This window comes from Palaemon carinicauda, chromosome 39 (assembly GCF_036898095.1).
Source record: "Palaemon carinicauda isolate YSFRI2023 chromosome 39, ASM3689809v2, whole genome shotgun sequence".
Classification (NCBI taxonomy): domain Eukaryota; kingdom Metazoa; phylum Arthropoda; class Malacostraca; order Decapoda; family Palaemonidae; genus Palaemon; species Palaemon carinicauda.
In genome coordinates, this window is record NC_090763.1 from 17,914,595 (window position 1) to 17,930,660 (window position 16,066).

The 16,066-nt window shown below is 36.4% G+C and overlaps 1 protein-coding gene across 11 annotated transcripts in view; it reads left to right on the top strand.

Annotated features, from left to right (window-relative positions):
* The window catches only part of LOC137631046 (TATA element modulatory factor-like), a 194,308-nt gene that overhangs the window by 132,134 nt on the left and 46,108 nt on the right, over positions 1 to 16,066 (top strand). For all 11 annotated transcript variants that reach the window (XM_068362625.1, XM_068362620.1, XM_068362630.1 and 8 more), the window contains 8 exons: positions 720 to 823; positions 1,182 to 1,323; positions 4,065 to 4,258; positions 4,709 to 4,921; positions 5,798 to 6,004; positions 6,487 to 6,686; positions 7,804 to 7,904; positions 14,528 to 14,619. In XM_068362625.1, coding sequence (XP_068218726.1) covers positions 720 to 823; positions 1,182 to 1,323; positions 4,065 to 4,258; positions 4,709 to 4,921; positions 5,798 to 6,004; positions 6,487 to 6,686; positions 7,804 to 7,904; positions 14,528 to 14,619 — 1,253 coding nt within the window. The remainder of the gene's footprint in view (positions 1 to 719; positions 824 to 1,181; positions 1,324 to 4,064; positions 4,259 to 4,708; positions 4,922 to 5,797; positions 6,005 to 6,486; positions 6,687 to 7,803; positions 7,905 to 14,527; positions 14,620 to 16,066) is intronic.

Sequence of the window (16,066 nt, forward strand, 5' to 3'; positions counted from 1 at the left end):
GTATGTGGTTCTTTGTCATTCATTTAATCCCTATGGTCTCTTTCCAATTAGCTGTTCGACTACTACTGTATAACCTTATCCTGCTGTTTTTCAGTTCTCATCTGAGAACTGATCCTTCTGGAAAGCCCTCTGAGTCTCATTAAACTAAAGTACTTTAGTGATGGCAGGCAAAGAATATGTTCCAGCTTTTTCCACTTAGCTTTGCAGTCTTAGTCAGGGACCTGTGAGAATCTACAGTAGAAATTCTACTTAATCGCCTCGTTAGACTGTTTGATTTTTATTTTATGATTAGAGAAACATCATAATCAATACACCATCCCTCGGTAATGGGAGATTTTGTAGCCACTAGCCTAGAATAACATATTCTTTTGAATTGTTTTGACAATGAATTGTATCATTGTAAAGATGGTTTTTACTGATGAGGTGGAAAATGTTAAAATTTGAAAAGAAAGAACTTTATTAAAGGAAAACTATTTATAGAAATTATAAAACTGACAGAGCCAACATAAAAATTGTTGTGTAAAGCTACAATCTCAAACCAAAAAAAAAGTAAAACAAGGCTGACTTTCATTTATGTCTGATTATGACTAACTAGCTAAGCTTATTAAGAAGTAATAACACCTACTAATTTTGATTTGCAATTAATAAGGTAAACTACCATATTTTCGGCTTCAATTTCTGTTATGCTTAGCTTGTAATTATCGCTATTGGGTTTTCAGAAATTGTCTCACCTCACGGAGGTGCTGGAGGCCCGAGAGACTAAGCTAATGGAGCTCAGTCAAGTTAATGCTGCTTTGCAAGATACAAATCTGCGAATGAAATCGTAAGTGCATCTTCTATACAAAATATTATTATTTGTCCTTGTATTTTTTATACTGTACTCTACTATACTGTAGTAGTTTGTCTACTTAAAGAATTTGTTGTTGTTATGTTACTTTCACAAAAAAAAATTAATGCACTTTAAACAGAAGAAACTTTGCATCACTGGACGGAATAATTTTGAATAATGATATAACCTATATTATTATGGTTTTTTTGAACTTCAAGAATATTCAACTTATGAATATCATGGTCTCAAAAGGCTTGGCAGAATTTTGGTCAACATTGTTACAAATTTACAAACTACAAATAATATGAAGTCATTCATCAGTATTCTCTAAAATTGAGCTTCTTATATTCAGACGCATAGAAGAATTAGAAGGTGGGGGAGGAAATGATGCTACAGAATCCCTGCGAGAAGAGTTTACCCAACGCCTGGTGACGATGGAGAGAAAGTTTCAGCAAGCTCTTAGAGAAAAGGAAGCAACCAAAAAGCAGTTAGAAGTAAGCCTGTTTGAATGTTTGTCTGTAGTTCTTATTTCATTAATTACCACTATTAATTTTTTGTTTGTTCCTGCACGTAATATAAACCTTCAAATTTCCATAGAAGTATGACTAGCAAAGCTGTGACGCTTGTTTAAACTTTCAACGAGGTAGTACTAGTAGCTGGCAATTGGCCAAGTAGTGTAACCTGCACTTTGACTTCTGGCCCCACAGAGTACAAAAATACTTCTAGGCATCCTCATGTAGCTGTTTTAATCTTTTGCTTTTTCTATCAAATTGAATACAGTAAATGGTCTTACAAACAGTCATGTTCAAGAGATGTTAATGGAAGAAGCTAGGGATATGAAGTGATTACTGATAACTAATTGTGTGACAGTTTTCTGTGGTACCTGTCATTATCCAACAGACTCGCTCCTGTCAGATGGCATGACTATTGCTGTTCTATCTCTTGTGTGTGTGGCCATACAGTGACATAGACAACGTGAACCTAAGGAAGTTTCTTTTTCTTGGACATCACTGGTGCTCCGGCGAGAGATGAGTATCGGCTGACCCCGGAAAGTACTAAGGATATATCATCTGTCTGTGCTGTTGTGGTTTCCTTTCCCCTAAAAGCATCTTCATGAACTTATAAAACTCTGGAGAAGATGAGCTTCAAGTTCTCCCTTCATTTCTGCCTCATCTTTGCTGAGTATTCACTTCACCTTCTGAAGAATAAAGGGATTTTGACGAAGGAAAAATCTATTTCTGGGCGAGGGACCTGTGTCGCCTAGTAAAATGCTCCTTATAGCACCATTTCTAAGGTATAAATACTGCTAAATATATCAGAGAAAAAAGTTGCATGGAATGCCAGGAATATACCCAGCTCGCTCACCCTTATAGAGTGTCGGTATAGTAACTGGGGCATATTAAAACCACTATCAGAGGTCCCTTACCAATTAGTCTTCTCCTTCCTCAACATCCCCCGTTACTACGAGGTGCCGTTCTACATCCGACTACTGCCCGCTACTATGGCTACTGCCCCCCCCCCTTACCACTACCCACTCTCTCTCATCATTCCTTACTTAGCACCGTGATAGTCGACACACGTTCTTGTGTTCGGAACCTTATTTTGTGTTTAGTGACGATGTCTGAGGTCCTAGAGACTTCTACCCCAAAGTTAAGTATTGCAATTATCAATTTTGATGAGCTGAGGTAGCGACACACAAAAATTTTTATAACATTATTAATTTAGTCTGGATGCGTAGTTACAGTGTCGTCTGATGCTTCTCCCCTGGCAGCCATTTTTGTGTCACTACCTCCGAGAGCTTCATGCTTACTTGACGACTTCCAATTAGTTCCTCATACTCATTGTAGTTTTGTTTATTTAGCTCTAGACATCTCATACAGTGATTATTTATGGTTATTAAGTTTATTAATATTTGAGTATTAGTTAGGCTATTGTAGCGTCATTTGGTTAGCATACCTGACCAGGCCGCATGCGGCTTCGGAAGGTAGCCTAAGCCAGTGAGTTTTCCCTTCGATAAGATGTCATTGAAGAAGTCAAGGAAGTCCAAAGAATAGGAGTCACGCATGCATGCATAGCAGTTGGTGTCATGCATACATTACTCCTAACTTCCTATATATGCTGGATTGGTCGCTAGATGCAGACAGCCCTCATAAGTTTTTACAAACAAGTTTTGTATTGAAGTATCTCCCTCGTCCTCCCATACATTCATACACCATATCCTTACAGATATACTGTAGGTTCTTCACGACTGCATACCAGTCTTCTGATAGAGGCCTAGACTAACACCTGCGACATCTTCATGCTCAGGTTAACAGGGACGGTCGCTTTTGCTCTTCTTCATGAACATAGTGCATTGACATTTCCCTAGTCAGTAAACAAGCCAGATTGGTTTCAGGGACTTACTTCCTTTTAAGGATTACAGTAGTCTCCTATCAGAGGTCGAAGGTTTTGCTAACCATATAAACCTGAGACTTAATTTGCACTGCCCACCTCAACCACCTTGTAAGTCTTAAGTTAAGGTCAAAATGAAGGCTACGCTACCTGTCAAGTGGGATGGGTCTACCTGCCAGCTACTACTACTACCTCATTAAAAGTTGGAATGGCTGTTCTAGTTTTGCTTAAATCTTACTCCTATTAAAGGTCTTGAGTTTGTGTGGTTAGAATAATGAATTACTTTAAAATTAGGGATTTTGTGAGAAATATTTTATATCTGGTCTTGGTACAATTATTTTGTAAGGTGTTCTTTATATTTTGCTGTTAGCTATGTGCTTGTGAGGTTCTATTTCCATGTTAAGTATAGTAGGTTTATATTATTTTTTTTTCAATGAATGATGATTATTTTTTCATGTATGGGAAGATAAACTACCTGTTATCTTAAAATTTACCTCGGTTACATTTTGGTGTGATGTAGAATTTGTCATAAATTTTGTTCTTTTTAATACACATTCATTGAAATTTAATATAAGTGATTTACATAAGTTTTTGCATTTATTCTTTAGCAAATTATTTGCGAAATCTATACAAACCTTTCTTAAATCTGCCATACAAATTTTTCTTTAATCAGCATTAAGAAACTAATATAGGACGAATTCATGGTTATAACAGACTATCACAATGGTATCTAAATATCTTGAGAAACCAATTATGATTCTTTCATAAATCATCAGTTATATAAAGGTTGTATATTTTTAATTATTGTAGAGTTTGGATTTACTTTTTAGCCTTTGTCTTGCAGGAAGTCCGCGCCGAAGCAGCGACGAGACTGAGTTCTGCTGAGGTAGCCAGAGAACGTGAGGAGAGAGATACTGTGATAAAAGAACTGAGGGAAGAAGGGGAGAAGTTGAGCAAACAACAGCTAAATTACTCAAATATTGTGAAGAAGCTGAGATCAAAGGAGAAAGAAAATGAGACGACCATCAAAACTCAAAAGTAAGTTTGAGACATAAGAGGATGGATACAAAGTCAAAGACAAAATGATATACAGCTGAGGCCAAAGTAACAGTGCAAAGATTCTGTACGGCTACTTACAGGGTACCTCTGTAAAGGATACTTTCCAGTGAGGGAAAATTCTGGGTTGATTTAACTTAATGTCAGACATAAAATTGTGGTTGTATAATACAGTATATGTTTATTATATGCTCCTGTTTATTGAACTGTTAGTTTTTATTATCCATATGCTGATAGCTAATGTGACTACATTGTCTGGGGCTGTATGTTTGAATTTTTCAACAAGAAATGTATCACTCATGTTCAGGACTTACTTTAATGTATAGGAAAATCTAGTACAGTAACTTGTGTTCTGTTGTCTACAATAAGATAAAGAATTTTTATTGACAATTTAAAGTTTGTCCCTTATTTAATTTTTTTCTTCTTTGTCAGAGACAAATTGGAAGAACAGTCAAGGGAGTTAGATCGATTACGAAAGCAACTGTCTGCCAAGGAAGATATGGAGAGGAGACAAATAGATGCTGTTTGTCAGTTGAACGTCAACAACCAGCGGTTGGAGCAGATGATGAAAGACACCAATGCAGAAAATGCTGAATTAGAGGGGAAGATGAGTGCCCTGAAGAATGCCCTGGATGCTGCTTACAAGTATGTAGCTTTTGATCTTTTGAACATTTTAAGGAGGGGAACCTTATTTCACATTTAAATGGGTTACATCTTTTTCTTTGGTGTTATACATGATTCAAGAGTCTTGTGTTTTTATTTAAAGGTTGCTCATAAATGGCAGAGGCAAGGGATAATACAGTGCCCTAGAGGTTAACCATGTATATATGTACTGTATATATATCTATGATTAGCACCCAAGCTCCCCCCCCCCCTTTTCCATCAAGCTAGGACCAAGGAGGACCAGGCAATGGCAGCTGATAACTAAGCAGTTAGATCAATAGGTTCTCCCAAAACCCCAATTCCTTGCCCTTGAGCGGGTCTTGGTCCTGTCCCTTGCCTATTCCATTCATGAGTGAAGTTTAAATGCAGTTTGAATATTTTAGCCTTAGTTTAGTGAAATTTCAGTGTATATTTCAAAATGGTGTCTAAACAGTAGTTTAACAGCATAAAGTCAAATCAATAGTTGTGGAATCTGGGGATAGGGAGATTTTACTGTATATAAAGAGAAAAGTAGAGATTGTTTTACAAATGAAGCTCGAAGATGAAGAAAAACATAAGGAAATGGTAACCTCTTGATAAACTATTAGGCATTCTTGGTCCTTCCAGTAAACTAGACTAACACAATTAGTAATTTAAAGAAAGTGTGATTGTATGTACCCTTTATCAAGAGAACTTGACCTAAGATACAGAGGCTATGGTAGTAACCAAGATTAAGGAAAACTGTTTTGATTTAGGAATGTCATAATTATTGTGATTAAAAGCATCTCCTAGTTTGCTTGTTGCTTATTTTATCAGCTATGCTTCCCTTGTATTTAAAGGCTCTGATATGATTAAAAAACATTATTTTCACACATTCAGAGAAATGACTGAACTACAGAGAGTAGCTGCAACCAAAGATGCAGAAGCCCAAGAGCAGGCGCTAAGTGCCGAAGTGGAATTGCGGAAACAGTTGGAGGCTACTCTAGCTGAGGCTCAGGCACAAGCTCATAGGGAACAGGAAGCTTTAATGGCACAAGTGGTCGAACTTCAGGACTCTCTATCAAGAGCAGAATCCCAAGCAAATAGGTGAATTTCCTTAATTCCTTTTTTTGTGTTTACATTATTAAGTTTTTTTTTCTGTTTTTTAATATCATTTCATAAAATATACATGTTTGTTGTTAAGACTTTTTTCAGAAAATAAAGAGAATTAAGCATTTGTACAGTATATCTCAAGATTGTCAAAAGAGCTTTCAGTGTATACTGTATGTTGCAACTCTTCAGTGATATGTATTTTACATTTGTATCACTACTATTGATGAATTGCTTTATCTTCCTAGTAACTTAAAAAAAAATTTTTATATAAGCCATAGTTTAAATTATATTTTACATATGTATCTCTGTATAGTACTTTACTATGCTTTGGATGAATTGCATATATTACTGGTAACTTGTTTTTTTTTTTTTATTTCTTAATTACTTTATTCATAAAGAAAGATTAAGGTATTTTTTTACAATTCATTTGGCTATTCATATCTGTGTATTTCAAGCTCATCTGTTACATCTTCCAGGAAAGAGAGGCAGTTACGTGCCGATATAAGTGAGCTGCAGCAGAGGGTTTCAGAGGCTGAAGCCCGGGCAGAGGAGTTATCCGGCGCTGTTAGTGCTGCCACTCGGCCTCTGTTACGGCAAATGGAAAACCTGCAGTCGACTCACAGTACGCAGCAAGCGACTTGGGAGTCGCTTGAGTCGACGCTTACTCGCAGACTAAGTAGGTATATTTTGAAGTTTTTACTGCCAAAGATTTTTAAAGGCAGTGTGAGAGTGATGGTATATATTGAGAGTTGTACCACTTGACTCTAGGATACTATTTTTTTATCAATATATGCTGGGATAGGAAAGTACATCATTTATATACAGTATACAGTACTGTAGTATTACATCTTGTACCGTATTGTATATCGTGTGCAAATATATGTTCACTACAATATTACTGTAAATGGATTATACCAAGTGACTCCCATAACTCTTTTGTATTACAGTACTGTATTTATGAATTAGTTTTCAAGTACAGTACTATACAGTACAGTAATACCTCATCCCACACCATTAATCTTCAGATATAGTTGGATTTTTGCTTTACAAATGACTCAGAGGTTCCCTGTATATGTTTAGTATATGAAAAGGTACTTACAACCTGGTATCATTTTCTAAATGACCACACTATTATTAATATTATTATTATTATTATTATTATTATTATTATTATTAGCTAAGCTACAACCATAGTTGGAAAAGTAGGATGTTATAAGCCTAAGGACTCCATCAGGGAAAAATAGCCCAGTGAGGAAAGGGAATAAATAAACTACAAAAGAAGTAAGGAATAATAAGAATACTGTAAAATATTTCAAGAACAGTAACAGCATTAAGATAGATCTTTCATATATAAACTATAAAAAGAAATTTGTTAGCCTGTTCAACATAAAAAGATTTGCTGCAAGTTTGAGCAGTTGAGGTTCCACCAATACTCATGTATGTGAAGTACAGTACTGTACAGTAAAGTATTTAATGATTACTTTATGGCTTAAGAGGCCAGCATAAGGTTGGATCAGATGACTTAGGTTTGATTGTATTTAATATTTAAGAATAGCAACGTAAATTCGGAGCTGTTGTATGTTGAACCGACCCAAAGAGGGGTATTACCGTACAGGTTTATAGAACATGGAAGATTTCAGAGGGAGTGAAACTGTGGTAGATATGTTTTACTTATAACTCCTCAGATTATTTTTTCTTAAGTTGGAAAGTGAACCCTTTACTGCACAAAAATTAATACAGCACCTTGTATGAATTTTGCTCTCATGGATTTTCAATCAAACCACTCATTTTAGCTGAAGCACAATCAGCAGCAGCAGCGAACAGTGAGAAGGAAAGAGCTATGCGTGAACAGTATGCAGAAGTGTCCGCTACTGCTGCGGCTCTCCAAACTCAGGTAAGTGTTTAAAGCGTGAAAGATTATGATGGCCGTTCCTCTCATTATTTATATTTATATTTTCTTTTTAACCTCCAAAGATCAGAACCCCTTACTTTGAATTCTCAAAACTGCTAGGTATTTTTGTTGTTTTCAATTCTGTCATTTTAAATATTTAACTTAGCCGGTGAATATATAATAGCTGCAACTCTGCGGCTCGACAGAAAACATACTAAAAAAAAATCTCGCGAGCGATCGCTATGAAGGTTGCGGGTGTGCCCACCAGCGCCAACTGTCGGCCAGATACCACTCTTGTATGTAAACAAAACCTTCAATTTCTTCTCTGTCGACGTGTCGACAAGACGTACTTTTACTCGCTGTAGAACCTGGAGTTTTTCCCATCATATTTGGTGAAGTACTTTAATTTGGTTTGAGCTTTCGCAGTGCAGGTGTTTTATCTTCATCTTAAATCTTGAACTCGTTTTTGGATAGATTTAATTTTTGATGACAAAGAGAGTATGGACTTTCTTTGACTTTTAAATGGCCGACCCTTCCCTTAGACGGAAGTGTGTTTAGGCTTTTAGCAATTATCTTATCACGTTATGAATTAATTATAGATTTTCCTCTATATATTTTATATCTCACCGCCTTTATTAGGCCTCTTCGATTAACTTTCCATTTATAATAAACATAAAAATAAATTTTAATGATTTGTTTATATGCGACCTTTCCTGAGAGTAGGCGGTCCTAACTTGGAAACCGAAGTTAAACAACGTTGAGCCCTTTCAATCGTAAATAGCTTTTAAAGAGCTAATGATTTAAAACTTTTTAAATGAATATTTTTTAATAGATATTTTATGAAAGATTTTCTTTGAATAGTCTTCGTACTGTTTCAAAGATGAACTAACGTTTAGTTTATTTATGCTACGCAGTTTGCGCTCTATCGTTATGATAGAGAGAGAGAGTATCACGGTTTCACTTTGCAGAAAGAGTAAATCGATTCTGACGTTTTGTTCATTCTTCTTTCAAAGCTTAAATGTTTTAAATTCTATTTTAAAGGAACTTTTTAATTGAAAAACCTTTCAGTTTTTTTTCCTTTGGTCAAATAACATGTTTTTTTGACGAAACGTAAGTGGGCTCTTCTCTTAGGTGCGTAATCAAGAGAGAGAGAGAGAGAGAGACGTTTTTCTCCTCGTCATCCGAAGGCTTTTCGCATAAGAAACCTGAAACAAGGTTTCGAGGCCCTTAAGCGAAAGTCAGTCCTTTCAGGACAGGTCCAGCGTCCTGGTTGTAGCCATTGGGACAGCTCTGACCCTATGCAGTCATCGGAAGACTGCTTGCCGCCTAACAAAAGCGTAACACAGACTCCGAGAGTCTTTTTGTTGGCAAGGTTTTGCGGTCACAGACGTTGCCCTCGTCTTTTACCGCAACCATTTCCGTTGATCCTAAATGGGTTGTACGGCAAGACATGCAGAATAAGCTTTCCTCCCTTATGGAAGACTATTCTGCCGATAAGTCCGTTGAGCCTAGCCGTTTATCTCATCGAGATCCTGGCTTTCAGCCAACCTAACGTTCCTTTGTGCGTCCTGTTGACGTTGGCGTAGCTAAGTCACGTCAGTCAGGTTGTTTAGAACCACACTCGATGCGGTCTCGTGTGGATTTTCAGCCACATTTGGACGTTAGGCCACTTGCTGATGCTCCTGTTGACGTTCAGGACGTTCGCTAACAATCGGAGTTGACTTGTTTTGACGCTGAGCGTCAACCTCCGCATTCTAGAGTTGTTTTGACTGCTCAGTCTAGGCGGTCAAAGCAGTCTCGAGTGGACGCTGTGCGTCCTCACGCACCTGTTGTTGTTGACAGTTCACAGAAGTTCGCCTCTCACGGAGGGACAAGGTTGACGTTGGTTGCTACCCTCTGGCCCGCGAGAGAGTGGTTCACCGAGGTACTTCAATGGCTGGTAGACTTTCCAAGAAGTCTTCCTCTAAGGGTAGATCTGTTACGTCAGCCCCACGTAAAGAATGTCTATCAAAGCCTCCCCGCTCTTCGTCTGACTTCCTTCACACTATCGAAAGACTCTCAAGAGCTAGAGGTTTTTCGAAGGAGGCAGTCAGTGCGATTGCAAGAGCTAGGAGAGCTTCTACCATTAGAGTATACCAGTCGAAGTGGGAAGTCTTTCGAGACTGGTGCAAGTCAGCATCTGTGTCCTCGTCCAGTACCTCTGTAGCCCAAATCGCAGATTTTCTTTTACATCTGAGAAAGGTTCGCTCCCTTTCAGCTCCCACGATTAAGGGCTACAGGAACATGTTGGCTTCGGTCTTTCGACATAGAGGCTTAGATCTTTCCAACAATAAAGATCTCCAAGACCTCCTTAAGTCTTTCGAGACCTCTAAGGAACGTCGTTTGGCAACTCCTGGATGGAACTTAGACGCGGTCCTAAGGTTCCTCTTGTCAGACAGGTTTGAGCCATTACATTCAGCCTCCCGGAAGGATCTCACCCTCAAGACACTTTTCCTAGTGTGCTTGGCTTCGGCTAAAAGGGTCAGTGAACTTCATGCCTTCAGTAAGAACATCGGCTGTTCTACAGAAAAAAGCCACTTGTTCACTTCAACTTGGTTTCCTGGCCAAGAATGAACTGCCTTCTCGTCCTTGGCCTAAATCTTTTGATATTCCTTGCTTATCAGAGATAGTAGGCAACGAACTGGAAAGAGTATTATGTCCTGTTAGAGCTCTTAAGTTCGATTTAGCTCGTACTAAGTCATTACGAGGGAAATCTGAGGCATTATGGTGCTCAGTTAAGAAACCTTCATTGCCTATGTCAAAGAATTCTTTGTCATATTTTATCAGATTTTTTTAATACGAGAAGCTCATTCTCACTTGAATGAGAAAGACCGATGTTTGCTTAAGGTTAAGACGCACGAAGTTAGAGATATAGCAACCTCCGTGGCCTTCAAGCAAAATAAATCTCTGCAAAGTATTATGGATGCGACTTTTTGGAGAAACAAGTCAGTGTTCGCGTCATTTTACTTAAAAGATGTCCAGACTCTTTACGAGGACTGCTACACACTGGGTCCATTCGTTGCAGCGAGTGCAGTAGTGGGTGAGGGTTCTACCACTACACTTCCCTAATTCCAATATCCTTTTAATCTGTCTCTTGAAATGTTTTTAATATTGTTTTATGGGTTGTTCGGAAGGCTAAGAAGCCTTTCGCATCCTGATTGATTTGGCGGGTGGTCAAAGTCATTTCTTGAGAGCGCCCAGATTAGGGGTTTGATGAGGTCCTGTTGTATGGGTTGCAGCCCTTGATACTTCAGCTCCTGGGAGTCTGTCAGCATCCTAAGAGGATCGCTGGGCTCTGTGAGGAAGACAGACTTACAAGGCAGAGTAATCGTCTAAGTCAACTTCCTCACCAGGTACCTATTTATTTTGGTTTTGTTATATTGATAACTGCCAAAATGAAAAAACTCTTAGCTTATACGCTGTAAACATAATTAACTCTGGTCTCTACCCACCTCCTTGGGTGTGAATCGGCTATTATATATTCACCGGCTAAGTTAAATATTTAAAAATGATATTTTAATTATAAAATAAATTTTTGAATATACTTACCCGGTGAATATATAAATTAAATGACCCTCCCTTCCTCCCCAATAGAGACACAGCGGGACGAGAAGAATTGAAGGTTTTGTTTACATACAAGAGTGGTATCTGGCCGACAGTTGGCGCTGGTGGGCACACCCGCAACCTTCATAGTGATCGCTCGCGAGTTTTTTTTTAGTATGTTTTCTGTCGAGCCGCAGAGTTGCAGCTATTATATATTCACCGGGTAAGTATATTCAAAAATTTATTTCATAATTAAAATATCATTTTTCCATTTAGATTAGCTTCTACTGTAATGTGATGCTTATGGAATGTTTTTTACTGTAAAAAATAGTGCCGATAAATGTTCTTTGATTATTTCTACTGGACTCCTTATGTTCATACTGCTTCTCTCTCAAAGCCTGGTTTTATCCCGACGTTTACCCAAAAGCTAAAAAATTACCGTTTTCTTTCCTTTCAGTAGGCTTAGGCCCCCAACAAAGTGGGCAAAATTAAAACACTCTGGCAGTTAATGGTCTTACAACAGGTTTTTCCTTGTCCCCATAGCTTTTAATTATTTTATTTCTAAAAAGGTTTACAATTCTCAACAATTTTTTGTACAGAAATGCCCTCAATAGTCCTGAGGTCAGTAAAGATAAAAGATTGGATGTTTTTGATAGACCTGACAGAGGCATACTTTGACATTGCAATTAGTAAAAATTCAAGGAATCTTATTCAGTTTGTGAATGTTTAAAAGGTTTACCAATTCAAGTGCTATGGGATTTATTTCACAGCATTTCCTCAATTCTTCACCAGGATGGTGATTCCCATTTCAAAATGAATGATATTTCTGTGAATTAGGGTTTTTTGTACCTGGACTGCTGGTTATTTTTTAAAACTGCTGGAAAGGATTTTGGTTCAGCAAGTGTGGTTACTCAGGTTGTTGGGAGTGATTTGAAGGCCTGGTCACTATAGAGGAGCGTCTTTTGAATCCAACTCAAAATATTCTATACTCAAGAATGATTATATCAACAGTCCCTTTTTGGGATTTTCTATTGGAAAAGAGGAGATTCTGTCTTTTCTTCTTTTGCTGGAGAACATCAAGTAAATGAAGTAGCTGTCAACTTGAAGATAAGACTGGAAGTGACAATTGCTTCTTTACAGAAGTTTGTTCTGATGGGTCACCTTAAGATGAGAGCTTTCCAATATCATCTCAGTCTCTAGATTATTTCCATCTTCCAGAGAATAGTCAAAGAAAGAGTACATTTTTCATATCTATTTCCTGGAATTTATAGCAGTGTTCAAGGCCATTCAGGCTTCGGAGTGGGAGTATTTTTAGACATGATAGCAATAGATTATATTCAGAAACTGGGAAACCAGGTCAGATTCCCTGTTTTAGAGAGTGGAATTTCTATTGACTTGGAAAAATTTGAGAGGCATATTCCTTCTCCCTAGGTTTATCCAAGGGAAATTGAATCTTAGCAGATCAGTCCCAGAAAAAATCAGATTCTTCTTAATGATTGGTCTCTGCATCCGTTGATGTGCTTGGAGATTTGAAATTGATTGGAAAAGACAAACACAGACATATGGCAAGAAGATGGGGGTGTTTTGCTCACCAATTCATGATCCTTTAGCATGGAATGTGGATGACCTGTTTCACAACTTATCAAATTTACATCCGTACAGTTTTAACTTCTTTCTCCATGATTTAAGCTGTGATAAGTTCAGGGGGTGTACAACCTGCAGCATGGCTGGTGGCTGCCTTTTGGCCTCAAAGAGAGTGGTTTTCAGATCCGTGGTCTCTGTTGTTGGAAAGTCCAAAGTGGTTGCCTCACATAGTCAATCTTCTCAGACAACCAGTGTTGAAGTAGGTGCACCTTAACCTATATTAACCTATACATTCTACATCTAGCATCATGGAGACAAAAGGTATTCATGGTCCTCTAGATTGTCTATCTTAGGTTCAAATAGGCAGTCAGTTAATATTCTGTATCAAATGCTGGGGAATGTTAATTTGGATTGGAGCAAATCATAGGATGTTACATCAAGTAGAACTAGTTTGCATTATATTGTTTAGGTTTTGTTTCTTTTTTTTTTATAAAAAGAATCTGTCCATTTCAGCTATCAAGGTTATAGGTTTATACTAAATACTGCTCTCAGATGTATAGACTTGGATTTAGCTGCTTCAGGTATTATTACAGAACTTTGTTGTTTTTGTATCTAGAAAAACTTCTGGCTGTTAGAGTAATTTGGGGGAATGTAAATTTAGTACAGTATTACCGTATTTATTGCATTCTCGTTTTGAATCTTTTGAAGATCTTTGTTAAAGATTTCAAGACTCAAACTTCCTATTGGCTCTAGCATCAGCTACATGTATTAGAGAACTAAGAGCTTCTTTGGACAAGAAAGTTGGTGATACATCACCACCTTTCCCCTGACTACAGATGTTAAAAGGATAGGAGAATAATTTCAACTTTGAGGCTGAAAAGCAAAGGATTTGCAGCTTACCCAAACCAAGGGTATACCCAATAACGGCTGGATTGTCTCAGTACTTTACTGGAGGCCTAATCCTATTAAAAAGAAAGAAAACAGGAAATTTTCTAGTTTTGATGGTATATATTATTAACATCAGGCTTTGTGAGTGAGTATGTGATATATATATATATATATATATATATATATATATATATATATATATATATATATATATATATATATTATATATATTATATATATATATATATATATATATATATATATATATATATATATATATATATCAATTTTATTATTAAAATTCCCTTCATTTGCTAGCTGTAGATTAATGTTTTTCATTTAATAGAAATTGCAGTATAAAAAGTATAGTGGAAATGTCATAGATGATTTTACAGTTGAGTAACATCTTTTTGTTATCATTTCATCTTTACTCTGGTGTTTGAACCTACTGGCAGACTTAGGTAAAATGCCAAAAAGTGGGCCTATATGCTATGGGAATTACAATTGTTCTTATAAAAACAAGTGATTTTTATGTTTAAATTTGTTTTATACAATATTCATCTTCATTACAGGTGTTGAATCTAAAAGCTGATAATACAAAGCTGTCGTCACAGTTGGATCTTCTATCCTCAAAATTAGAAACTTTAACGGAAGCTCGAAATAAGTAAGTAATGTAGCAATTAAGCATAGGTTGAAATTTACAGTCATCATTGTTGTAACCAAGTTATTACAGAATTGGCATAAAGTTGTTAGGTAAATATTGTTAGATAAAGTTACAGTCACTAAAAATAACCTGTCAGATTCACATGATTATTATTAGTTTTTTTTATGTTACATTTGAGTGATAAATTCAATTTATGCTTTTACAAAATTCATACTTTATATTAATTGTGAACTTGAAAACCCCAAAAGTGTTTACAAAGCAAACTTGTTTCATATCTGTCACTTCTAATTGTTCAGTAATCATAACAGGTTATCATGTTTTATTTGATTTTCAATAAAGCATATATTTTTATAAATGATTTTGCAGCTGCTGGTTTATTTAAGTAATTTCATGTTTTGAGTATATTGGCAGTATTTTGGTACTTTTTGTAATTAAGGTTCCATTATTTACTGTACAGTATTTTTTCTATGAACCTCCCCTAATGTTCATATTTCTTCTTCTCCAGAAGCTTATTTTATCAACTTTTACCCCAAAATTTTATCAAAAGTATTCCCATTTTCTTTCCTTTCAAAAAGATACATCCCCTAGTAAAGTAATGAGACTATCTAGTGGTTAATGGTAAATATCACAGGGGAGTTATCTATTCCTCAGTTTTCTCCGTTGTAGCTCACATCAAGTAGATCTCCCTTTCTAGATTAAAATAAGGTTTTATAGCATTTTAATTTAATAATTACTCATTTGGTTAGCTTTTTGTCTAGAGAAAGCACCAGGTTTAAGATTACCGTTGTGAAGAGTACAATTTCTCACGGTTCCTAGTAGAAATTATGTTTCATGTTACTATTTATGGAACCAGAGAGTAGACATTGGACAGTGATAAAATCTATATGTTGTAAACAAAACAATTGCCATTTGTTGCTTATAATGACCAAGGAAATTGATTTTTAGTTCAAGGGGAATTATAGAGAGAGATTAGTGCTTTTATTTTTGGAGTGAATAACGATATAGCACTGGCTCGTTTACCAGCCAAGTTACTGATAGTTTTTGATATACTACCACTATTATTATTATTATTATTATTATTATTATTATTATTATTATTATTATTATTATTATTATTATTACTTGCTAAGCTACAATCCTAGTTGGAAAAGCAGGATGCTATAAGCCCAGGGGCTCCAACAGGGAAAATAGGAAAAATAAAATATTTCAGGAAGAGTAACAACATTAAAATAAATATCCTATATAAACTATAAAAACTTTAACAAAACAAGAGGAAGAGAAATAAGATAGAAGAGTGTGCTCAAGTACACCCTCAAGCAAGAGAACTCTAAACCAAGGCAGTGGAAGACCATGGTACAAAGGTTATGGCACTACCCAAGACTAGAGAACAATGGTTTGATTTTGGAGTGCCCTTCTCCTAGAAGAGCTGCTTACCATAGTTAAAGAG